The sequence below is a fragment of the Hyla sarda genome, chromosome 7 (assembly GCF_029499605.1).
Source record: "Hyla sarda isolate aHylSar1 chromosome 7, aHylSar1.hap1, whole genome shotgun sequence".
NCBI classification, from domain to species: Eukaryota; Metazoa; Chordata; class Amphibia; order Anura; family Hylidae; genus Hyla; species Hyla sarda.
Window position 1 is genome coordinate 187,174,343 of NC_079195.1, and position 25,588 is coordinate 187,199,930.

The following is a 25,588-nucleotide window of genomic DNA, read 5'->3' on the forward strand; positions in this document are numbered from 1 at the left end:
CTCAAAATTACCTATTTCCCACTCGCAAAAAAAAAAAAAAATGGAGTCATGAACAATAGCTGTCAGCCAGACACCTATTTTATTTATGGCCACCTTAACAATTACACAGAAAAGATCTTCAGGGCAGGAAGTATCTACTGCTAGGTCTACACCTTGGATCTCTATGACAGTTCCATAGGGTCCATACAAATTATCTGGTCTCTGTGTGGAAATTTCATGTAGACAATGTTAGTGGCTAACAAATGTTATGGCAGACTTTTTTCATCTTTCTTTCTCTAGACAAACCAGAAAAATCCATCACAAAAGAAAAATCACCAATTTGCCCAAAGGTATGTGTTGCAGCTACAACAATGGCTTGCTTCATATTGATACATGGCAGATTTGTTCCAGAAAGTTCTAAAACCCTCTTAGTTATCTTCAAGGGAAACGGACAGACGGATCAACCCCACTCACCCGAATTTACAGGTGGTTAGTGTGGGTAATTCCTTACACAGAGAGGTTTAGCCATTCTTAAGATATAGCACAATCTTGTGGGGCCTCAGAAATGGGACCCAGGGAACAGCCTCAGATTTGTAGAAAACATCTTCAAACCCACCGCCCTCCTCTAGGGAACAGATTGGGGGTAAGGAATACATCATTTTACTCAGGATCACCCACAACCACCACCTATATATTCAGGTAAGTTGGGGTTGATAAATCTGTCAGTTTCCCATTAATGGTTTGCAGAAATCCAAGCACATGTTGCAAAAACAGTCCCATTCAGATGCACGTAATAGATTTATTTTTTTTTGTCAGGAAATGTGCCATGTGTATAAAAAAAATAAAATATATATATATATATATATATATATATATATATATATATATATAGTTTTCTGATACTTTGTCTTGAAGGTGTGTTTGGGTCAAGATCTTCTTAACCATTTATAGTGGAACATATTTCATCAGTGGAAGTTAATATTATTATTCGCACAACTTTTTTGATAAAAGTTCACAATCTGTTGTTGATCCTATGATCTTAAAGGGGTTACAAGCAAATAAAACACCACACAAAGATGAGAAATGTTAGATCAGTGATGGATGGCCTAACCACTGGGCAAGGCTTTGCTTTTTTTTGTATCTATTGTAAAACTAAATGAAGAGGGCTATACATGAGCAAAGAAACCTCTCCATTAAAGGGAATCCATCAGCTGTAATTCCCATTAAAAACTGCTGACACAATTACCGTATATACTCGAGTATAAGCCGACCCGAATATAAGCCGAGGCCCCTAATTTTACCCCAAAAACCCAGGGAAAGTTATTGACTCGACTATAAGCCTAGGGTGGGAAATACATCATCCCCCCATGTAATCATCCAGACCCCCGTCATCATCACCGTCTGTCAATCCCTTCATCAGTGGTCTTCAACCTGCGGACCTCCAGATGTTGCAAAACTACAACTCCCAGCATGCCCGGACAGCCATCGGCTGTCCAGGCATGCTGGGAGTTATAGTTTTGAAACCTCTGGAGGTCCGCAGGTTGAAGACCACTGCGGCCTTCGTCGTCATCATCCAGCCCCCCCCCTTTTTGTTTTGTACTCACCTCCCCTCGGCGGGAAGTTTGGGTGAGCTGGTCCGGGCCATCTATGCTGCAGGGACCATCCGGTAAGGAGGGTTAGTCGTTGCGGGCTGTGCATTTTCACCGGGGGGGGCCTCTTCTCCGCACTTTGGGCCCGGCCCAGGACTACTAACGTTGCCTTGATGACGACGCACAGGGACGTTGGGCATGCTGGGAGTTGTAGTTTTGCAACATCTGGAGGTCCGCAGGTTGAAGACCACTGATGAAGGGATTGACAGGCGGAGAGTTCACTCGAGTATAAGACGAGGGGGCGTTTTCAGCACAAAAAACCGTGCTGAAAAACTCGGCTTATACTCGAGTATTTACGGTAGATACAGTGGCTGTGAGGAAACAGACACATGGTACCTTTTTATATATTTCTCTGTATAATGTAAAAAAAAAATGCTTTGCTTCTCTGGTACAAAGCATAAAACAGGTGTTCCAAAGAGGCTGGAATGTCTCCTCGCTCCCCCTCCCATTCCTGTCATTGCTTGATTGACAGTGACCAGGAAGCCGAGCCCTGTTTCCAAATCTTGTTCCTGTGCTGTGCCTACAAATTGTGCACATGTGGAAGTCAGGCTCAGTTAACAGTGTCAGCAGTTTGGAACATGAATCTACAGCAGTTCTCTGTAGCAGTTTATTTGTTCTCCTGAAAAGTGAGAGTCAGAGTTCTGACCCATACCTATAAGGTACATATGGTATATTCTGTGGGATGCTTTAATTTTTAAAGGAAATCTGTCACCAGTGTCACCTGCACTAGCCTGTCGGTACTGACAAGTAGTGCAGGTGACACTGATGAGACAGGTACTTACCTTGTCCCGGTCCATACAGTCGTTCTTCGGTAATCTTCTCTGGTATCTTCAGCTCCGGCCCAGCTTGGGGTATGGGTGGAGCTTAGTGACGTCTCTGCTGCTGTTCTCTAGCAGTGGGACCCAACAGAGAGCAGCAGCGATGATGTCACTAAGCTCCGCCCACACCCCAAGCCGGGCCCGGAACTAAAGAAGGTGTAGAAGATTACAGAAGAACGACTGCACAGATTGGGACAAGGTAAGTACTGTTGTCAGGTTAGTGCAGGTGACACTGGTGACAGATTTCCTTTAAGGGTAGTGTTTATGTTGGTTCGTTATTTTCTGCATTACCATACAAAATATTCCCCATGATTAACAAATGTCCAATCGGATGCACTCATGGACTCTAATACCTTTGTGTTTCCTAAATGCAGGAATCCACAGCAGTGGCCTCACCATCGTACATTGTTAAAGTTTATTACAAATACACAATAGCAATACAAGTTTCGCAAAAGCTTTCATATGACGACCTCCTGATACTAATCAGCAGTAAGCTGAAGGTGACTCCCTGTGCCATCAAACTTCAGTAAGTACTGGCCCCAATGTATTTTCTAAAAAGGACAAATAGGACAAAATTATGGATTATAGTAGACCATAGCTGAATTTGTTTAATCAACTCAATTTTATTATCAAATTATTAGACATGTTTTAAATTTTACAACTTTGGACTGTGTGTAACTTATAGAGCAATATCTTTACCTTATTGAGGACAGCTATTTTGCAAATAATTTACTATGGGGTGGGGGGGGGGGGTCAAGCTTCTTCCCCCCCCAGACATCAAGGTCTATACTCTGAGCTGATGTCCACAGCAACTGCAGTGTTTGAGCTGGAAGCCAAGCCCTGTTTCCAAAGCTAAAAGTGGATCTAGCAGAAACTAAGTGTCCTTCCTTTATATTTCCCATTCCTTTTGAATCCACATCTGGCTTTAGCTCAAAAACTGCAGTGGCAAAAGAAAAAAGAAACATCTGCTGTACATCACACTTGCCAAGGCTTATAATTGGCTGGTTAATGTATTAACCCCTTAAGGACCCTTGACGTACGCGTACTTCATGACACCCTGGTACTTAAGGACCCATGACCTACGCGTACGTCATGGAGAATTCCGGTCCCCGCTGGGTGGGGATCGGACCGGGATGCCTGCTGAAATCATTCAGCAGGCATCCTGTGCATCCTCTCATCAGACCTCCCCATGTCGGCGATCGCGGCAAATCGCAGGTGAATTCACACTTGCTATTTGCGCAATTCCGGGTCATTCCGGGTCTATGGTGACCCGGAATATAAAGGGGATCGCGCTTGTCCACCCCTCCTATCCCTGCTATTGGTCGTAAAGACGCGACGACCAATAGCAGATCGGGGGCGGGGGGTTACTTTTGGTTTCCCTGTTCTGCCCACCCTCAATAGGCGGGGCAGGACGGGGAAACCGACAGGGACCGGCGCCGAAGGTCACTTACTGATCTGCGGAGGCTGTGGGCGACGTTAATCGGCGGGTGGCGATGTCGTGCGACTGGCTCCCTGGATCCTACGGAAGCCGGTGAGTTGCCTAGCAACATCTGGGTAGACTACACAGTGGTCTCTAAACTATAGCCCTCCAGATGTTGCAAAACTACAGCTGTTTGGGCATGCTGGGAGTTGTAATTTTGCAACAGCTGGAGGTCTACAATTTAGAGACCACTGTACAGTGATCTCCAAACTGTAGTCCTCTAGATCTTGCAAAACTACAACTCCTACCATGCCCACACAGCAGTTTGCTGCCTGTGCATGCTTGGATTTGTAGTTTTGCAACATCTGGAGGGCCACAGTTTGGAGATGACTGTGCAGTGGACTCTAAACTGTAGCCCTCCAGATGTTCCAAAACTGCAAATCCCAGCATGCCCAAACAGCAAACAGCTGTCTCGGCATGCTGGGAGTTGTAGTTGCGCACCTCCAGCTGTTGCATAACTACATCTCCCAGCATGCCCTTCGGCGATCAGTACATGCTGGGAGTTGTAGTTTTGCAACAGCTGGAGACACACTGGTTGGAAAATATTGAGTTAGGTAACAGAACCTAACTGAAGGTTTTCCAACCAATGTGCCTCCAGCGGCTGCAAAAGTATAACTCCCAGCATGCACAGTCTGTCAGTACATGCTGGGAGTTGTAATTTTGAAACAGCTGGATGTTAACCCCCCCCCCCCCCCTTTTGTGAATGTACAGGGTACATTCACACGGGCGAGTGTACAGTAAGTTTCCTGCTTGAAGTTTGAGCTGCGGAAATTTTTTTTGCTTCAGCGCAAACTCCTAACGGAAAACTCACCGTAACCCGCCAGTGCGAATGTACCCTAAAAACACTACACTAACACATAATAAAGGGTAAAACACTACATATACACCCCCTTACACTGTCCCCCCAATAAAAATGAAAAACTTATTATATGGCAGTGTTTCCAAAATGGAGCCTCCAGCTGTTGCAAAACAACAACTCCCAGCATTTCCGGACAGCCACTGATTGTCCAGGCATGCTGGGAGTTTAGCCACAGCTGGAGGCACCTTGTTTGGGAATCACTGGCGTAGAATACCCCTATGTCCACCCCTATGCAATCCCTAATTTAGTCCTCAAATGCGCATGGAGCTCTCTCACTTCAGAGCCCTGTCGTATTTCAAGGAAACAGTTTAGGGCCACATATGGGGTATTTCCGTACTCGGGAGAAATTGCACTACAAATTTTGGGGGCTTTTTCTCCTTTTACCCCTTATGAAAAAGAAAAGTTGGGGGCTACACCAGCTTGTTAGTGTAAAAAAAAAATTTTTTACACTAAAATGCTTGTGTTGCCCTATACTTTTTATTTTCACAAGCGGTAGAAGGAAAAAAAGACCCCCAAAATTTGTAACGCAATTTCTCCTGAGTAAGGAAATACCCCATATGTGGGCATAAAATGCTCTGCGGGCGCATAACAAGGCTCAGGAGTGAAAGTGCACTATGTTCATTTGAGGCCTAAATTGGTGATTTGCACAGGGGTGGCTGATTTTACAGCGGTTCTGACATAAACCCAAAAAAATGCCCACATGTGACCCCATTTTGGAAACCACACCCCTCACGGAACGTAACAAGGGGTATAGTGTGCCTTAACACCCCACAGGTGTATAATGAAAATTCTTAAAAGTTGGATGGAAAAATAAAAAAAAAATAAAAACTTTTTCACAAAAATGCTGGTGTTACCCAAAATTTTTCATTTTCACAAGGGAAAATAGGAAAAAAGCCCCCCAAAATTTGTAACCCCATTTCTTCTGAGTAAGAACATACCCCATGTGTGGATGTAAAGTGCTCTGTGGGCGAACTACAACGCTCAGAAGAGAAGGAGCGCCATTGGGCTTTTGAAGAGAAAATTTGTCCGGAATTGAAGGCCACGTGTGTTTACAAAGCTCCAATAGTGCCAGAAAATGATCCCCCCCCCCCCCCACATGTGACCCCATTTTGGAAACTACACCTCTCACGTAATGTAATAAGGGGTACAGTGAGCATTTACGCTCCACAGGTGTCTGACAGATTTTTGGAACAGTGGTCTGTGAAAATGAAAAATTAAATTTTTCATTTGCACAGCCCACTGTTCCAAAGATCTGTCAAACGCCAGTGGGGTGTAAATACTCACTACACCCTTTATTAAATTCTGTGAGGGGTGTAGTTTCCAAAGTAGGGTCACATGTGGGGGGTCCACTGTTCTGGCAGCATGGGGGACTTTGTAAATGCACATGGCCCCTGACTTCCATTCCAAACAATATTTTTTTTCAAAAAGCTCAATGGCGCTCCTTCTCTTCTGAGCATTGTAGTGCACCAGAAGAGCACTTGATGTCCACACATGGGGTATTTCCATACTCAGAAGAGATGGGGTTACAAATTTTGGGGGGCATTTTGTCCTATTATCCGTTGTAAAAAAATTTTATTTGAGGGAAAACTAGCATTTTTGTGAAAAAAAATTATTTACACACCCAACTTTAACGAGAAGTCGTCAAACACCTGTGGGGTGTTAAGGCTCACTGGACCCCTTGTTACGTGCCTTGAGGGGTGTAGTTTCCAAAATAGTATGCCATGTGCTGTTGTTTTTTTTTTTGCTGTTCTGGCACCATAGGGGCTTCCTAAATGTGACATGCCCCCCAAAAACCATTTCAGAAAAAACTCAGTCTCCAAAATCCCACTGTCGCTTCTTCCCTTCTGAGCCCTCTACTACGCCCCCTGAACACTTGTCATACACATATGAGGTATTTTCTTACTCAAGAGAAATTGGGTTACACATTTTAGGAAGATTTCTCTCCTTTTACCCCTTGTAAAAATTCAATAACTGGGTCTACAAGAACATGCCAGTGTAAAAAATGAAGATTTTGAATTTTCTCTTTCACTTTGCTGCTATTCCTCTGAAACACCTTATTTATAATAAGAAGGCCCTTCAAATCCACTTCAGAACAGAACTGGTCCCTGAAAAATTTCAATTTTGAAAATGTTGTGAAAAATTGGAAAATTGCTGCTATGAAGTCCTCTGATGTCTTCCAAAAGTAGAAACATGTCAACTTTATGATGGAAGCAAAGTAGACATATTGTATATGTGACTCATTATATAAATTGTTTGGAATATTAATTTTCCTTACAAGCAGAGAGCTTCAAAGTAAAAAAAAAAAAAATGCAAAATGTAAAATTTTTTCATAAAATTTTGGAATTTTCCCCCAAGAAATTATACAAGTATCGACAAAATTTTACCACGAACATAAAGTAGAATATGTCACGAAAAAACTCTCTCAGAATGAAAAAGTAAAAGCATTCCAGAGTTATTAATGCTTGAAGTGACAGTGGTCAGATGTTCAAAAAATGGCCGGGTCTTACAGTGAAAATTGGCTGGGTCCTTAAGGGGTTGTCCTTAAGGACTTGCATGTCACCTACAATGGATTATTCACTGCTGGATCACATGACCAGCCCAAAGGATCACATGACCAGTAATCAAAGAGAAAAAAATAAAATAAAAAATAAATAAAAAAAGACAGGTGCTTCATGTGTAGGATTGTAGCAAAAATTGCTAGAAGTGTGCCTGGTATCATGCTAACCTTATTCTGTTGTGTAGGAGGCACAACTCCCATCACAGCCTTGAGCATGCTAGGTGTAGTTGTGCCAGAGACACTGCTGTTACAAGCTTCTCCTCCGTCTTCTGGACTTCAGCTGATCGGACTGCGCATGCTTAGCAATTTGGTTATGAGCCGAGACCTTTCAGCCAACCCTTAGGCAAACATATGAATGATAATGTTCTGTACTAAGCAGAGGACCATCCTCCCTCACTGTGATCAGGTACAAAATGTCACAATTCCCCGTATAATGCTTAAAGGGGTACTCCGGTGAAAACCTTTTTTCTTTTAAATCAACTGGTAGCAGAAAGTTAAACATATTTGTAAATGACTTCTATTAAAAAATCTTAATCCTTCCAGTACTTATTAGCTGCTGAATGCTACAGAGGAAATTCCTTTCTTTTTGGAACACTGATGACATCTCGAGCACAGTGCTCTCTGCTGACATCTCTGTCCATTTTAGCAACTGTGCATAGCAGATGCATGCTGAGGGCAGCATGGTGGCTCAGTGGTTAGCACTGCTGCCTTGCAGTACTGGGGACTTGGGTTCAAATCCCACTAAGGATAACAATAAATAAAGCGTTATTATTATTATAGTAACGTCAGCAGAGAGAACTGTGCTCGTGATGTCATCAGAGAGCATTCCAAAAAGAAAAGAATTTCCTCTGTAGTATTCAGCAGCTAATAAGTACAGGAATGATTAAGATTTTTTAATAGAAGTAATTTACAAATATGTTTAACTTTCTGCCACCAGTTGATTTAAAAGAAAAAAGGTTTTCACCAGAGTACCCCTTTAATGGATATTGGGGTCTTCAGAAAGTGATACCACCATGTAAAAAAAATTAACCTTTGGATGCATTGCAGGTGTTTTTGATCAGCCCTACTGAAATAAAAAAAGAAATATGGGAGTAAAATTGACTCCAACGTACTCACAAGAAGAAATAAAAAGTCTGAAGATCCCTCACTCAGATAATAAGTGTCACCTCCACTCACTTCAACACAGTGGACACAAACAGCTACGTCCACTTCAACAGTGGTCATTTAAATAAAATGGTGCAGTAACTTACCATATAGACAATATAGGGCATTCTAAAAAGAATTGTAATGATCAAGATACTTTCAACCAACAATCTAGGATTCTGGAAAAGATCTGAAGAAATGGATACCCATGCCACTTGGAAGCAAAGGAAAGTACAAGGAATCTGAACAATGCCGTGCCAAAGGGTCAGACACGAAAAAATAATTTCCTCAACGTATATAATTCAGAATTTAATGTTCTTTTTATCTCCAAATGTCACCTTCATATGGACACCTAATGGGGCTCCTGGCACTGTTCTTTATTTATCAATCACTTGTCCCTTTAAGATGATGCCAATTGATCCTATCCCAGCATTCCTGCCAAACCCTTTTGAATATAACTGGACTTATTACAGCCCAGATGTTCTTCTCCGACCTTTTAAGACCATTTCGAGGAGGGGGATACAGTATTAATAACGTGAAGTGACAATTATGACAACAATGTTTATTCCCTACAAGGTTAGAGGGACCTATGGGGTATATTAGTTAAAGCGGTAGTCCAGTGGTGAAAAACTTATCCCCTATCCTAAGGATAGGGGATAAGTTTGAGATCGCGGGGGGTCCGACCGCTGGGGCCCCCTGCGATCTCTCTGTACGGGGCCCCGGCTCTCCGGCCAGATAGCGGTTGTCGACATCCGCACGAAGCGGCGGCCAACACGCCCCCTCAATACATCTCTATGGCAGAGCCGGAGATTGCCGAAGGCAGCTCTTTGGCTCTGCCATAGAGTTGTATTGAGGGGTCGTGTCGGCCGCCGCTTCGTGCGGAGGTCAACACGCCCCCTTCCCGCGGGCTGTTGGGGCCCCGTACAGGAGATCGCAGGGGGCCCCAGCAGTCGGACCCCCCGCGATCTGCAACTTATCCCCTATCCTTAAGATAGGGGATAAGTTGTTCACCACTGAGTCACCACTGGACTACTCCTTTAACCATTGTGGGTAATATGTAGAACCATTTCATTCTGCTGGGACATTATTCTCCCAAATACAGTGACCCCCCCCCCCCCGACCTACGATGGCCCCGACATACGATAATTTCAACATGCGATGGCCTCTCAGAAGCCATCGCATGTTGAAGGCAATATCAACATACAATGCTTTTGTATGTCGCGGCCATCGCATAAACGGCTATCCGGCAGCGCTGACTGCTTCAGCTGCCACCAGATAGCCGTTTACGGTGCCCCGTGTGGTCCGCTGACGATCACTTACCTGTCCTCGGCGCCGGCGCGTCCTTTTCGGGATCCCTGCATCGTTGGCGCTCTCCATCGTCGTCATCACGTCGCTGCGCACGCCGTCCCGTCATCCAATAGGAGCGGCGTGCGTAGCGACGTGATGGCGGTGACGGAGAGCGAGGATGTCGGGGAAGCAGAGGCCTTGCTGGAGCATCGGGGACACCTCGGGGACGCGGCGACAGCGATGGACAGCGACATCCCGGGCAGCGGTCACGGTTCGGAGCGGCGGGGACACGTGACTACAACTTCCTCTAACAGTGGTCTTCAACCTGCGGACCTCCAGATGTTGCAAAACTACAACACCCAGCATGCCCGGACAGCCAACGGCTGTCCGGGCATGCTGGGTGTTGTAGTATTGCAACATCTGGAGGTCCGCAGGTTGTAGACCACTGTCCTATACTTTACATTGCATGGATTCCTCAACGATGGTTTCAACAAACGATGGTCCTTTGGAACGGATTACCATCGTATGTTGAGGGACCACTGTACACCATGTGACAGATATAGATATCTGTTACAAGTATACATAAGATTTTCTTTGGGTCTCATGCTTCATTCCTCTGGTAATGTATTTGGCTAGAGTGATACTGGTAATGTATTTGGCTAGAGTAAGTACTGGAAGGATTAAGATTTTTTTAAATAGAAGTAATTTACAAATCTGTTTAACTGGCACCAGGTGATTTTAAAAAATTGTTTTCCACTGGAGTACCCCTTTAACTCCATCATTTCTTACTTTTACATGTTGAGTTTTACTATTAGCTATTTAATTAGTAGTGGATATTGTACATATTTCATCTGCAAATGTAAAACATGGCCTTGATCTATGGTCTGGTCTCCCATTCAGCACATGACCATAATACTGGAAGCTTGGCTTCTCCTTACTGACAGCAGAATACCCTAGAGCTCCACCTGTTGGCTGAATTAAATATTTGAATATTTTACTATGTGTACATTGGCACTACAATATTTTATTAACTACATTAACTATATTCAGCTACAGCTATCTGTAACATATACACGTGTCCCTGGGGCAGTTTTAAAAAAAATATTTTTAACCTCTAAATTGACCCGCACATCTCTTGGCACTGGACATTAGTGTTGAGCGGTATAGGCCATATTCGAATTTGTGAATATATGGACGAATATTCGTCATATATTCACGAATATTCGTATATTCGTTATATTCTCGTTTTATTTTCGCATATGCGAAAATTCGCGTATACGAAAATTAGCATATACAAAATTTGCAAACGCGGAAATTAGCATATGCGAAAATTAGCATATGCTAATATTCGCATATGCGAATTTTCGCACGCCAGTCTCACACAGTAGTATTAGAGCCTTCTTTACACCACACAAGCTGGAAGCAGAGAGGGGTGATCACTGTGATGTGTACTGTGAAAAAAAAACAAAAAAAAAAAAACGAATATTCGTAATTACGAATATATAGCGCTATATTCGCGAAATTCGGGAATATGCGAATATTCGCGAATAATATTCGAATTGCGAATATTCGCGAGCAACACTACTGGACATAATCCCTGCCGAGATACAAATGTGAACCACGTCCAGATGGGTAGTCCCTGGTAATTTGTTGTACCTGTTTTATGTATTTACATGAAATGTGGTAGTCTAGGACAAATTTTTATGTTTTGGCATATATACTGTGTCGACTTGAAATCTTCACTATGGCTTGTAGCTAGAGATGAGCGAACTTACAGTAAATTCAATTCGTCACGAACTTCTCGGCTCGGCAGTTGATGACTTATCCTGCGTAAATTAGTTCAGCTTTCAGGTGCTCCGGTGGGCTGGAAAAGGTGGATACAGTCCTAGGAAAGAGTCTCCTAGGACTGTATCCACCTATGCCAGCCCATGGGAGCACCTGAAAGCTGAACTAATTTATGCAGGAAAAGTCATCAACTGCCGAGCCGAGAAGTTCGTGACGAATCGAATTTACTGTAAGTTCGCTCATCTCTACATGCATGCATATATATTTATTCTCTTCATACATGTATGAGTTAAGAATTCACTGCACTATGACATTACTTCTAATCTCTTTAGCTTTATAGATGGTGACAGAGAAGTACAGCTAACCAAGGACAATGTGGAGCGAGCATGGGCACAGATTACTGACAACAGCCTGAGACTCAAGTGCACAGACGTGGAAGTAAGAGATATGGAAAAACCCTAATAAAAATGCATGACCGTCACCCGTGGTATAGAAATCACTCCTCTGCTGGAACTCTGCTGTCATTATTACATACAAAATGCACCCAAATTTATCAAAACCTGTGTAGAGGAAGAGTGGTGCAGCTGCTCATAGTAACCAATCAAACCACCAATAGAGATGCCCCTTCATTGTACACCCCTGTCTCTGCCTACACCATAGGAACATAGTTTGTAAGGTTGAAAAAAAAAAAAAAAGACAAGAGTCCATAGAGTTCAACCTAGAACCTGTTGGTAAAATTATATTTTGATATCTATGTTCTCTGTATATATACTATAGTCTAACTTTAGATGGTGTTGGCCGGTTTTATCTAGTTTCTATTAACCATTGTCTTAGTTCTGGCCAGTGCCCAGTGATGCTCGAAAACTATCCAAATGACCTTGGTAAAATATTGAGGTTTTTGTGGGATAATAAGCTTTTTCTATGATAAGAAAGAAAGTGTAAAAGGAACCCTGTGATTGGTAATAAAGTTATGCACCATGAGCCACCAGGGTTTCTTAGCCAATCAGCTCACACTGAGTGTTGCCAAAAAAAAGGGCTGTAATCTATCTTGGGGTATGATTTTCGTCTGCAGAGCTGTTTCTCTGCATGTTAGAGAACATCCACCGGTATCGATACATGTGCAATAAACCTGTCTGCTAATCAACACGGCTGGAGTTGACCAATCACAGGGAAAAATAGATCCTAACAAACCCTACTGTGTTGATCCAGAGGAAGGCAAAAAAAGAAGGCTGATAAATAAATCCCTGGATCAATGTTCTGTCCCCATAAATCTAGTATTCATAAGCTGTAATATTATATTTTTCCAGAAAAACATCCAGGCCCCCCCCCCCCCCCCTGAATTTTCTTATTGAGTCAGACATCACAACATCATGTGGTAAAGAGTTCCATAGTCTCACTGCTCTTACAGTAAAGAATCCCTGTCTGTGATGGTGAAACCTTCTCTCCTCTAGACGTACAGAATGCCCCCTTGTCATGGTTACCGGCATAGGCATAAAAACTAGAAAGATCTCTGTACTGTCTTCATTAGAGATGAGCGAACTTACAGTAAATTCGATTCGTCACGAACTTCTCGACTTGGCAGTTGATGGCTTTTCCTGCATAAATTAGTTCAGCTTTCAGGTGCTCCCGTGGGCTGGAAAAGGTGGATACAGTCCTAGGAGAATCTTTCCTAGGACTGTATCTACCTTTTCCAGCCCACCGGAGCACCTGAAAGCTGAACTAATTGTTAAGTCATCAACTGCCGAGCCGAGAAGTTCGTGACGAATCGAATTTATTGTAAGTTCGCTCATCTCTATTCTTCATATATGTGTACATTGCGATCAAAAGGTCTTTTCTTCAAACTAAATAACCCCAAGCTTGACAACCTGTCTTGGTCCTGTAATACTTCCATACCATGTCACCCTCCTCTGTACCCTCTCCAGTTCAGCCATGTCCTTCTTATATACAGGTGCCAAAAATTGGACACAATACTTTATAAATGGTCTGACTAATGATTTATACAGAGGTAAAACTATGTCCTTGTCACAAGCCTCTATGCCTCTCTAGCCTTGGCAGCAGCTGGCTGGCACTGATCACTAAAGTTAAAGGGGTACTTCCGTGGAAAACTTTTTTTTTTTTAATCAACTGGTGCCAGAAAGTTAAACAGATTTGTAAATCATAAAAGTAAGGTGCAGCTCACAACAGAAGGACCGAGGCAGTTAAAGCTAAAGCCGGACCCCACCGGCAACAATAATATAAAAATAATGAAAACCTATAGCTTATGCCTCTAGGACCTCACCAATGGTGCATAATGTTGTGGGCAAAGATAGATATAACAGCGTTTATTCAAAAATTGTTTTTAATTCAGATTATAAAATAGAAAATGTAATATATAAATAAGTAAAACAGTAACAAAATATCACATTACACTGGCATTTATCTAGTAAAAATCTCGCTGGGCCCTAGTGAGATATCAAAAATGTATCAAAAATGTAAAAAATATATGAAAAAAATATATGTAAAAAATATAAAAATGTAAAAAATGTACATTTTTTACATTTTTGATATCTCACTAGGGCCCAGCGAGATTTTTACTAGATAAATGCCAGTGTAATGTGGTATTTTGTTACTGTTTTACTTATTTATATATTACATTTTATATTTTATAATCTGAATTAAAAACAATTTTTGAATAAACGCTGTTATATCTATCTTTGCCCACACCATTATGCACCATTGGTGAGGTCCTAGAGGCATAAGCTATAGGTTTTCATTAGATTTGTAAATCACTTCTATTAAAAAATCTTAATCCTTCCAGTACATTTTAGGGGCTGTATACTAAAGAGAAATCCAAAAAAGAAATGCATTTCCTCTGATGTCATGACCACAGTGCTCTCTGCTGACCTCTGCTGTCCATTTTAGGAACTGTCCAGAGCAGCAAATGTTTGCTATAGGGATTTTCTCCTGCTCTGGACAGTTCATAAAATGGACAGCAGAGGTCAGCAGAGAGCATTGTGGTCATGACATCAGAGGAAATGCATTTCTTTTTTGGATTTCTCTTTAGTATACAGCCCCTAAAAAGTACTGGAAGGATTAAGATTTTTTTTATAGAAGTAATCTACAAATCTGTTTAACTTTCTGGCACCAGTTGATAAAAAAAAAAAAAAAAAGGTTTCCACAGGAGTACCCCTTTAAGCTTATTGTCCACCATTACCCCCAAGTCCGTTTCGGTAGTAGTTTTACTTAATGTCTTATTATTTAGCACATAATTGTACATTTTGGGGGAGATTTATCAAAACCTGTGCAGAGGAAGAGTGGTGCAGTTGCCCATAGCAACCAATCAGATTGCTTCTTTCATTTTCCACAGGCCTCTAAAGAGGCCTGTGGAAAATGAAAGAAGCAATCTGATTGGTTGCTATGGGCAACCGCCCCACTCTTTCTCTGCACAGGTTTTGATAAATCTCCCCCTTTGTTTTTACGGCCCAAGTGCATAATTCCATGTGCAGAAATTCATAGCCTAACAGAGAATACCGATAGTTAAACACACATACAACATGTCTGTCTGAATGCAGTCTTATTATGATAGTATGAAATAGTCTCCACCGTGTGAACATTTTCTATTTTGTAGATGGAAGAGCACCTGGAAAATGCTGAGGTCGGCGGCCTAGATCACCTATCCTTAGAAGATAAAGCTGGGAGCACTGTGAAAGCTTTGTTTGATTATGAGGCTTCACAGCTGGAAGACCTGTCATTCAAAAGAGGAGACATTATTAAGGTTCTCAATAAAGGTACTTTTTTGTTTGTTTGTTTTTTCCAGAAAAAAACCTTACCAGTAGGCACTTTGGGGGAGATTTATCAAAACCCGTCTAGAGGAAAAGTTGCCCAGTTGCCCATAGCAACCAATCAGATTGCTGCTTTCATTTTTAACAAGGCCTCTGCAAAATGAAAGAAGCGATCTGATTGGTTGCTATGGGCAACTGGGCAATTTTTCCTCTTGACAGGTTTTGATAAATCTCTTCCTTTGTGCTCTTCTGTATGGTGTCCTTGAGGCTAGTTATGCAATATACAGAGGCATAACTTGTAATCTGTAACAGGGCTTCATGTCTATCATGTGCCATCTATAATAATGGGATTTTCTTATGGGGCTTCAAAGCCCCCCTTGGGCATCAGGGCCCTGATGCAACTACCTCTGCACCCCCTATAGTTATGCCCCTGGCACTATAGTGTGCAATAACAAAACATTATTGTCATGTGGATCTCTATGCATATTCTGTGTGTTTATGTTTGACATTGGAGGTCAGTGGTTCAGTAAGGGCCATTGCATCCTTCTTTTCCATTACCTGTGATAATAGCCATTACATTCATTAAAGGGGTTATCCATCATAAGGTGACTTTAGCACTTACCTGCCAGACAGTAATGGACATGCTTGTCTTGGGGCTAACTGGCTGTGTTGTAAGTTCACCGTAATGCTGCTGATTTCTATTTTTAAATGCCCATTTCCTGTTGGAGTTTCCTCCCTCCAACTCAAAGTCCCAGGATGCCTCAAGTGTGAGGTCACTTTTCTCTCTTCCACACATCAGTCACCCCACCCATTGCAGCACAAATGAGCTATGCGTGCTGCCCATGAAACTACAATTCCCTGCAGCCCTCTGGAAAATGATTTTTCCCCACCCAACAGTCGCTCCACCCATTGAAACTTTGCTCCTCCAAAGGGAAAATATTACTTCTGCCACCATTCAGTCTGTAAACACATTACATCTAAAGACACTTTAATAATGACGTCTGCTGAACCAGCTCCCTTCGGTGGGTTCAAATGACTGTCTAAGGCAGTGTTTTTCAAACAGTGTGTCTCCAGCTGTTGCAAAACTACAACTGCCAGAATGCCCAGGCAGCCTTTGGCTGTCCGGGCATGTTGGTTGTTGTAGTTTTGCAACAGCTGGAGACACACTGTTTGGAAAACGCTGGTGTAATGTACATAGTAACCATCCAAATCTCCAGCAACAGATGACAGATTAGAAACGAGTAGAGAATTTTGGACTTTTAAACACCCAAACCTCATTAGACAGAGATAAGCCACCTTCAGAGCGTTCTGGCTATGGCTTACCCCACCCCCTTCCCATAAAAAACACGAACATTTGGTCATGCTGAATGTTTGTCTCTATGGGGAGGGCAGGAGAGATAACTCTTGGGTAAACCAATTTTCAGCTGACAGTTTTTGGAAATTTATGGTCACTTTTAAACCCACTCCTGTGTAAACATTTATAGCATATATTCACAGGATATTCCAAAAATGTCCTCATACAATCAGGTCGCACCTCTGGGATCTGAGATTGCAGATATTGCCATGTGAGGTCATATCCTGTATGGCACGGGATTGCAAAAGATCTACCATATGTGGCTATGAGAATATCTTTGCACTTACTAATGGTATTCAAATAATCCAAACTACAGTGGTCCCTCAAGTTACAATATTAATTGGTTCCAGGACGACCATTGTATGTTGAAACCATTGTATGTTGAGACCATAACTCTATGGAAACCTGGTAATTGGTTCTGAAGACCCAAAATGTCATCAAAAAATAGGAAAAAGTGAGGATTAAAGAAAAATAAGTAGATAACTAATATAGATAAAGCAAATCCTTACATATAAAAGTAAGAAATAGCTGCTGGGAGCTGTAATCACTGTCTATGTCAGTGTTTTCCAAGCAGGGAGCCTCCAGCTGTTGCAAAACTACAACTCCCAGCATGCCCGGACAGCCAAAGGCTGTCCGGGTATGATGGGAGTTGTAGTTTTGCAACAGCTGGGGGCTCCCTGCTTGGGAAACACTGGTCTATGTAGAGGACAGGAGCTTCTTTGGCAGGCAATGTCCTAAAAAAGTAACATGGAGTCGCCCCCACCTGGTGTCCAAAGGAGCAGCTAACCCTGATACAGGTAAAGAGTACAGAACATGTAATACCTCCCTGTACTGTAGGGGGCGCTACCAGACACCAGTCAGTGCATACGCTTCAGGAATACAAGGGTTTTACCAGTAAAATGTCCATTCTGATTGGTCGGTTCTTCCGGCTATTGACACGTATCACAGATCTGGACTATCTGTACATTGTATGTTGAGTCTGGTTTCAAGTTACAATAGTCCAGAAAAGACCATTGTATGTTGAAACTATTGTATGTTGAGTCCATTGTAAGATGAGGGATCACTTTAAGCCTCATTGACATAGTATAAGTGCCCAAATATTACTCATTTTAATGATCAGAAGGGATCTGAACACCCAGCCCCCCAACCGATCCAAAAACCTTTGACCTGTTGACAGTGTAATAAGGCAGTAACACTTTAAGGGTGGGGGTCACATATCCGCAGTGTATTTTATGCTGCACAGTGGGAAATATGCTGTGTATTCTCCGGTGAGCACACACACAACAGCCTGGTGTGCAGTAAGGTTTAGAGGCGGGGCAAACACGCCAGCGTGACGGACACATGGGTCCACCTCCAAACCTTACCGCACACACAAGGCAGCACAGCATAAAATATGTTGCGTATACGCACTGTGTGGCCCTATCCTATAAGGTTTTTCAAGTTTCTGTTTTTGACAAAGAATAGATAGAACAATCTTGTGCACAATGTCATTTCCAATGTAGAAAAATGTTCCCCATTTAAAGGGGTACTCCAGTGCTTAGACATCTTATCCCCCATCCAAAGGATAGGGGATAAGATGCCTGATCGCGGGAGTCCCGCTGCTGGGGGCCCCCGTGATCTTGCACCCCAGTTAAAATCAGTCCCCGGAGCGTGTTCGCTCCGAGTCTGATTACTGGCGACCACAGGGCCGACTGCGTGTGACGTCACGCCCGCACCCCTCAATGCAAGCCTATGGGAGGGGGCGTTGACAGCTATCACGCCCCCTCTCGTAGGCTTGCATTGAGGGGCAGAGGCGTGACGTCCCACGCCGTCGGCCCTGTGGTCGCCGGTAATCAGACTCGGAGCAACGCGCTCCGGGGACGGATTTTAACTGGGGTGCCGCGTGCAAGATCATGGGGGTCCTCAGCGGCGGGACTCCTGCGATCAGGCATCTTATCCCCTATCCTTTGGATAGGAGATAAGATGTGTAAGCACCGGAGTACCCCTTTAAATTATGCTGTACTGTGCAGAACATTGATGAGCACATGTAGAGGGTTGTGTGGAGATTCGCATTAGAGAGATGTTCAGCCATAAAGTGTGAGTAATGACAGATTTCACACCACTTTTGCACTAAGTAGTTTGTCTTCCTCTGTTACAGTGTCGGAGGAATGGTGGGAAGGAGAATGTCATGACAAAGTGGGCATCTTTCCATCTGCATTTGTACAGTCAATGCCCAGCGCGTGAAACTGCAAACAATACATCCGTGTAAGGACTAGAGCACAGTCTATACATCCTGCTCTTCAACAAAGTCTCATTTCAGAAAAGAAAGAAAAAAAAAAAATAATAATTAAATAAATAAAAAGTTCTTTACTACTTGAATAAAATGTCTGTAAGTCTTATATGTACTCGTCAGATCATATGTCCTGGAAACCAATATCACCAATAGATGCAGTCAAAACACAATATCCACATAACTACACTGCCCAAAAAAATAAAGGGAACACTTAGACAACACAATGTAACTCCAAGTCAATGACACTTCTGTGAAATCACACTGTCCACTCAGGAAGCAACACTGATTGACAATCAATTTCACATACTGTAGTGCAAATGGAACAGACAACAGGTGGAAATTATAGGCAATTAGCAAGACACATACAATAAAGGAGTGGTTTTGCAGGTGGTGACCACAGACCACTTTTCAGTTCCTATGCTTCCTGGCTGCCGATTTGGTCACTTTTTAATGCTGGCGGTGCTTTCACTCTAGTGGTAGCATGAGACGGAGTCTACAACCCACACAAGTGGCTCAGGTAGTGCAGCTCATCCAGGAAGGCACATCACTGCGAGCTGTGGTAAGGAGGTTTGCTGTGCCTGTCAGCGTAGTGTCCAGAGCATGGAGGCGCTACCAGGAGACAGGCCAGTACATCAGGAGACATGGAGGAGGTCATGGAAGGGGGGCGGGGGATAACAATCCAGCAGCAGGACCGCTACCTTCGCCTTTGTGCAAGGAGGAGCACTGCCAGAGCCCTGCAAAATGACCTCCAGCAGGCCACAAATGTGCATGTGTCCACTCAAATGGTCAGAGACAGACTCCATGAGGGTGGTGTGAGGGGCCGACGTCCACAGGTGGGGATTGCGCTTACAGCCCAACACCGTGCAGGATGTTTGGAATTTGCCAGTGAACACCAAGATTGGTAAATTCGCCACTGGCGCCCTGTGCTCTTCACAGATGAAAGCAGGTTCACACTGAGTCTGGAGATGCTGTGGGGGGTGTCATTTCTTTGGTGGGCCACACAGCCCTCCATGTGCTTGCCAGAGGTAGCCTGACTACCAAGATGAGATCCTCAGACCCCTTGTGAGACCATATGCTGGTGCAGTTGGCCCTGGGTTCCTCCTAATGCAAGACAATACTAGACCTCATGTGGCTGGAGTGTGTCAGCAGTTCCTACAAGAGGAAGGCATTGATGCTATGGCCTGGCCCGCCCGTTCCCCAGACCTGAATCCGATTGAACACATCTGGGATATCATATCTCGCTCCATCCACCAACGCCACGTTGACCCACGGACTGTCCAGGAGTTAGGAGCATGCCCAGGCGTTGACGGGCACATGGAGGCCACACACACTACTGCGCCTCATTTTCACTTGTTTTAAGGACATTACATAAAGTTGGATCAGCCTGTAGTGTGATTTTCCACTTTGATTTTGAGTGTGACTCCATATCCAGACCTCCATGGGTTAATAAATGTGTGATTTTTTTTGTGTAATTTTTGTGTGATTTTGTTGTCAGCACATTCAGCTATGTAAAGACGAAAGTATTTCATACGATTAGTTCATTCATATCTAGGATGTGTTATCTTAGTGTTCCCTTTATATTTTTGAGCAGTGCAGTATCATGCGAGTTCTGGATAGCGCTCACCTCCTCCGTGCAGTCAGTCCTTCACTGTCTTCAAAGTAAATGTCCTAAAGATTCACAGCACTGGTAAAACCATTTCTTTATTGAAAATCCATTAAAAATCCGTAAGATACAAACTCGCATTGGTAAGTATCTTCCTATATTAGAACAAGATAACACTCTTAAAAATATCATCCATAAAGGTTGCAGATTTTCAGCTAAACGTCCACCTAATCTACAAACCATATTAGCACCCTCACATGTACAAGAAAATAATTCTCACAATACCTGGCTTAAAGGAGTACTCTAGTCCAGAGTATTCCTGCTCCGTTCTGCCCGGGCTGCAAAATAAATGAAAATGAACCATCACTCACCTTCCTGGGTTCCCGCGGAGCGCCACTACAGCTGATCGGTCCTCCGTTGCATCTCCTTCATACTTCCAGGTGTAACGAAGCGTCACATGGCGCTCAGCCTATCGCTGGCCGAGGCTGAACATCGCGGCGGCCGGCGATAGGCTGAGCACCATGTGACGCTTCGTTACACCCGGAAGTATGAAGAGGATGGACCGGAGGACCGAACAGCTGTAGCGGTGCTCCACGGGAACCCAGGAAGGTGAGTGATGGTTCATTTTCATTTATTTTGCAGCCCGGAGCAGGAATACTCTGCACTAGAGTACTCCTTTAATGTTAAGGGCTTTAGATGTTGCGGCAATCGCTACGGTTGCTGTGCATTTAGGAAACAAATCTAAGAATTTAATGAAACCATTGCGGGTACATCTTATACTATTTCATCTTTCATAAATTGCAATATTACTTGGGCTATTTAATATATACACTGTAGTATTTGCAATTTAGGCTATGTAGGTTGCACAAGTAGACGTATCAAAGACAGACTTAGAGAACAAGTTAGAGGTAAAAACCTCCCCCTCTGACATGTTTCCACCCTACCGGGCCTTAATCATAGATACGAGGGATAGCATTGCCAGGTATTTAAGGAGCATATAGCTCCACCCCTATTAGGGAGTGACTAAAATGAAAAATAAAAAAGGCACAAAAAAATACAAAATTAGAAAAAACTAAATTCAATAGCTCATAACCAAGTCAAGCCTATGATTCATGCCCTTCGGATATGAGGTATCGAACATAAGTATCCAGTAATCTTCTCGGTTCAAAAGTTTAGAACGTCTGTCTCCTCCACGTAGTAACTCTTTCTACTCCCGTAATTGTAAGCGCAATTACATCGCCTGCATGCACGTGTGAAAAATGTTTGGAGACGTTAGAAGGGTTTCTGGTAAATGTGTGTAGCTCCATATATATGTCTGTCTTTGATACGTCTACTTGTGCAACCTACATAGCCTAAATTGCAAATACTACAGTGTATATAGTAAATAGCCCAAGTAATATTGCAATTTATGAAAGATGAAATAGTATAAGATGTACCCGCAATGGTGTCATTAAATTCTTAGATTTGTTTCCTAAATGCACAGCAACCGCAGCGATTGCCGCCACATCTAAAGCCCTTAACATTAAGCCAGGTATTGTGAGAATTATTTTCTTGTACATGTGAGGGTGCTAATATGGTTTGTAGATTAGGTGGACGTTTAGCTGAAAATCTGCAACCTTTATGGATGATATTTTTAAGAGTGTTATCTTGTTCTAATATAGGAAGATATTTACCGATGCGAGTTTGTGTGAGTTGTAACACATTCAGAAATACAAGCAGGCAAAGCTTTAACATGTTCATCAATTGAACAAGTAATTGGCCAGCAGTGTATCAGCCATTAGTGTTGCTCGCGAATATTCGCGAATAAAATTTGCATTGCGAATATCGCATATTCGCGAATATAGCACTATATATTCGCAATTACGAATATTCAGTTTTTTTTTTTCACAGTACGCATCACAGTGATCATCCCTCTCTGCTTCCAGCTTGTGTGGTGTAAAGAAGGCTCTAATACTACTGTGTGAGACTGGCGTGCGAATTTTGGCATATGTGAAATTTCGCATATGCGAAAATAAAACGCAAATTTAGTGAATATGTGACGAATATTCGTCCATATATTCACGAAATATCGCAAATTCGAATATGGCCTATGCCGCTCAACACTATTTAACATTGTAAGTAGAGATGAGCGAATTTACAGTAAATTCGATTCGTCACGAACTTCTCGGCTCGGCAGTTGATGACTTATCCTGCATAAATTAGTTCAGCCTTCAGGTGCTCCGGTGGGCTGGAAAAGGTGGATACAGTCCTAGAAAAGAGTCTCCTAGGACTGTATCCACCTTTTCCAGCCAACGGGAGCACCTGAAAGCTGAACTTATTTATGCAGGATAAGGCATCAACTGCCGAGCCGAGAAGTTCGTGATGAATCGAATTTACTGTAAATTCGCTCATCTCTACTTGTAAGGCTGCAATCACATCACAATAGCAGCCTACGGCTGCCGGACAGGAAAGCCGGGCACTCCCATACCCTAGATGGAACAACGCTGAAACCTATTCATTTAAATGAGCTGACCGGAGTCAAACAGTGACTCCAGTCGGCTCATTTTTGCCCCGTATCCGGTTTTGTGACTGAGCCGACCTGAGTATACTACGGTTTTAGGTCCATTCAAATAAATGAGAAGGGCGCCGGGTACTTCCCGTCCCCGAGCCGGATTCGCAGCCATAGGCTGCAATCGTGAGGTGAATGCAGCCTAATATACAGAAGAAGACAACCCACCCCACCCCACATATGTAGGATGTGTGCCAATAAGAGGGGTATTCTAGAGAACATTTTTTATTCTATTTAACTGACCTCAGGGTGCAGTTGAATAGGAAAAAAAAAAAAAGCCAGAATTACACCACCCCGCACGCTCCACTTCCTTGTGTCTGTGTCACATAAGGACCTTATTACAGTGTCCTGCCTCAGCCATTGATTGGCTGAGCTGGAAGGTCCTTGTGTCACACAGATACAAGGAAATGCAGTTTAGCAGGGGATCAACCTAGAGTTAGCAGTGGCAGCAAAGTTTATTTTATTTTATTTAAACCTAAAGCAAAGAAAAATAATATATATATAAATTAAAAAAAATTATTTATATTATATACACATATACACACACATATACACACACATATACACACACACACACGTAAAATGTTGGCACCCCTGGAATTTTTCAAGAAAATGAGGAATTTCTCACAGAAAAGGATTGCAGTGACACATGTTTTGCTATACAGATGTTTATTCCCTGTGTGTATTGGAACTAAACAAAAAAAGGAGGAAAAAAAGCAAATTACATAATGTCACACCAAACTCCAAAATTGGGCTGGACAAAATTATTGGCACCCTTAATATTTGGTTGCACACCCTTGGGAAAAAAATAACTGAAATCCGTTGCTTCCTATAACCATCAATAAGCTTCTTACACCTCTCAGCCGGAATGTTGGACCACTCTTCCTTTGCAAGCTGCTCCAGGTCTCTCTTATTAGAAGGCGCCTTTCCCAACAGCAATTTTAAGATCTCTCTACAGGTGTTCAATGGGATTTCGATCTGGACTCATTGCTGCCACTTCAGAACTCTCCAGCGCTTTATTGCCATCCATTTCTGGGTGTTTTTTGACATATGTTTGGGGTCATTGTCCTGCTGGAAGACCCAAGATCTCGGATGTAATCCCAGCTTTCTGACACTGGGCTGTACAGTGCGACCCAAAATCCGTTGGTAATCCTCAGGTTTCATGATGCCTTGCACACATTCAAGGAACCAAGTGATAGAGGCAGCAAAACAACCCCAAAACATCATTGACCCTCCACCATATTTCACTGTAGATACTGTGTTCTTTTCTTTGTAGGCCTCATTCCATTTTCGGTAAACTGTCGAATGATGTGCTTTACCAAAAAGCTCTATCTTGGTCTCATCTGTCCACAAGACGTTTTCCCAGAAGGATTTTGGTTTACTCAAGTTCATTTTGGCAAAATGTAGTCTTGCTTTTTTATGTCTCTGTGTCAGCAGTGTCGGTCCTCCTGGGTCTCCTGCCATAGCGTATTGTTTCATTTAAATGTCAACTGATAGTTCACACTGATACTGATGCTCTATGAGCCTGCAGGTCAGCTTGAATATCTTTGGACCTTGTTTGGGGCTGCTTATCCACCATCCGGACTATCCTGCGTTGACACCTTTCATCAATTTTTCTCTTCCATCCACGCCCAGGGAGATTAGCTACAATGCCATGGGTTGCAAACTTCTTGATAATGTTGCGCACTATGGACAAAGGCAAATCTAGATCTCTGGAGATGGACTTGTAACCTTGAGATTGTTGATATTTTTCCACAATTTTGGTTCTCAAGTCCTCAGACAGTTCTCTTCTCCTCTTTCTGTTGTCCATGCTTAGTGTGGCACACTCAGACACAAAATGCAAAGACTAAGTGAACTTCTCTCCTTTTTATCTGCTTTCAGGTGTGGTTTTTTATATTGCCCACACCTGTTACTTGCCCCCAGGTGAGTTTAAAGGAGCATCACATGCTTAAAAAAAATCTTCTTTATCCACAATTTTGAAAGGGTGCCAACAATTTTGTCCAGCCCATTTTTGGAGATTGGTTCTTTTTTTTCCTCCCTTTTTTTTGCTTAGTTCCAACACACACAATGGGAATAAACATGTGTATAGCAAAATGTGTTACTTCAATCCTTTTCTGTGAGAAATACTTCATTTCAGGGGTGCCAACATTTACGGCCATGACTCTGTGTGTGTGTGTGTGTGATTGAGATTATACACATATATACAGACACACACACACACACACACACACACACACACACACATATATATATTATATATATTTTTTTTTTATATACACCTCCCTGTTCCTGAGATATGTGGGTGATGGGCAGGATTATGCAGTCAGGGGTATGTGTGTTTTACATTGGGGGGGGGGGGGGGGGGGGGGGGGGGGAGTATATGCTTATACACACGCTCCGACTGTATAATCCACCTGATGTCATGTTTTGTTGGCTACAGGTCCTCTTCAATGACATCAGTAATACATAGGGGCCCATCTAACCAAAATATAC

The 25,588-nt window shown here is 42.9% G+C and overlaps 1 protein-coding gene across 1 annotated transcript in view; it reads left to right on the forward strand.

The window, feature by feature from the left end:
• Window positions 1–19,060, forward strand: part of NCF2 (neutrophil cytosolic factor 2) — a 73,049-nt gene extending 53,989 nt beyond the window's left edge. Inside the window, exons 12-16 of the mRNA XM_056531866.1 lie at window positions 280–329; window positions 2,821–2,972; window positions 11,890–11,995; window positions 15,165–15,324; window positions 18,810–19,060. Of these exons, the coding sequence (XP_056387841.1) occupies window positions 280–329; window positions 2,821–2,972; window positions 11,890–11,995; window positions 15,165–15,324; window positions 18,810–18,895 (554 nt within the window). The 3' untranslated portion in view covers window positions 18,896–19,060. The remainder of the gene's footprint in view (window positions 1–279; window positions 330–2,820; window positions 2,973–11,889; window positions 11,996–15,164; window positions 15,325–18,809) is intronic.
• Window positions 19,061–25,588: the final 6,528 nt, after the last annotated feature.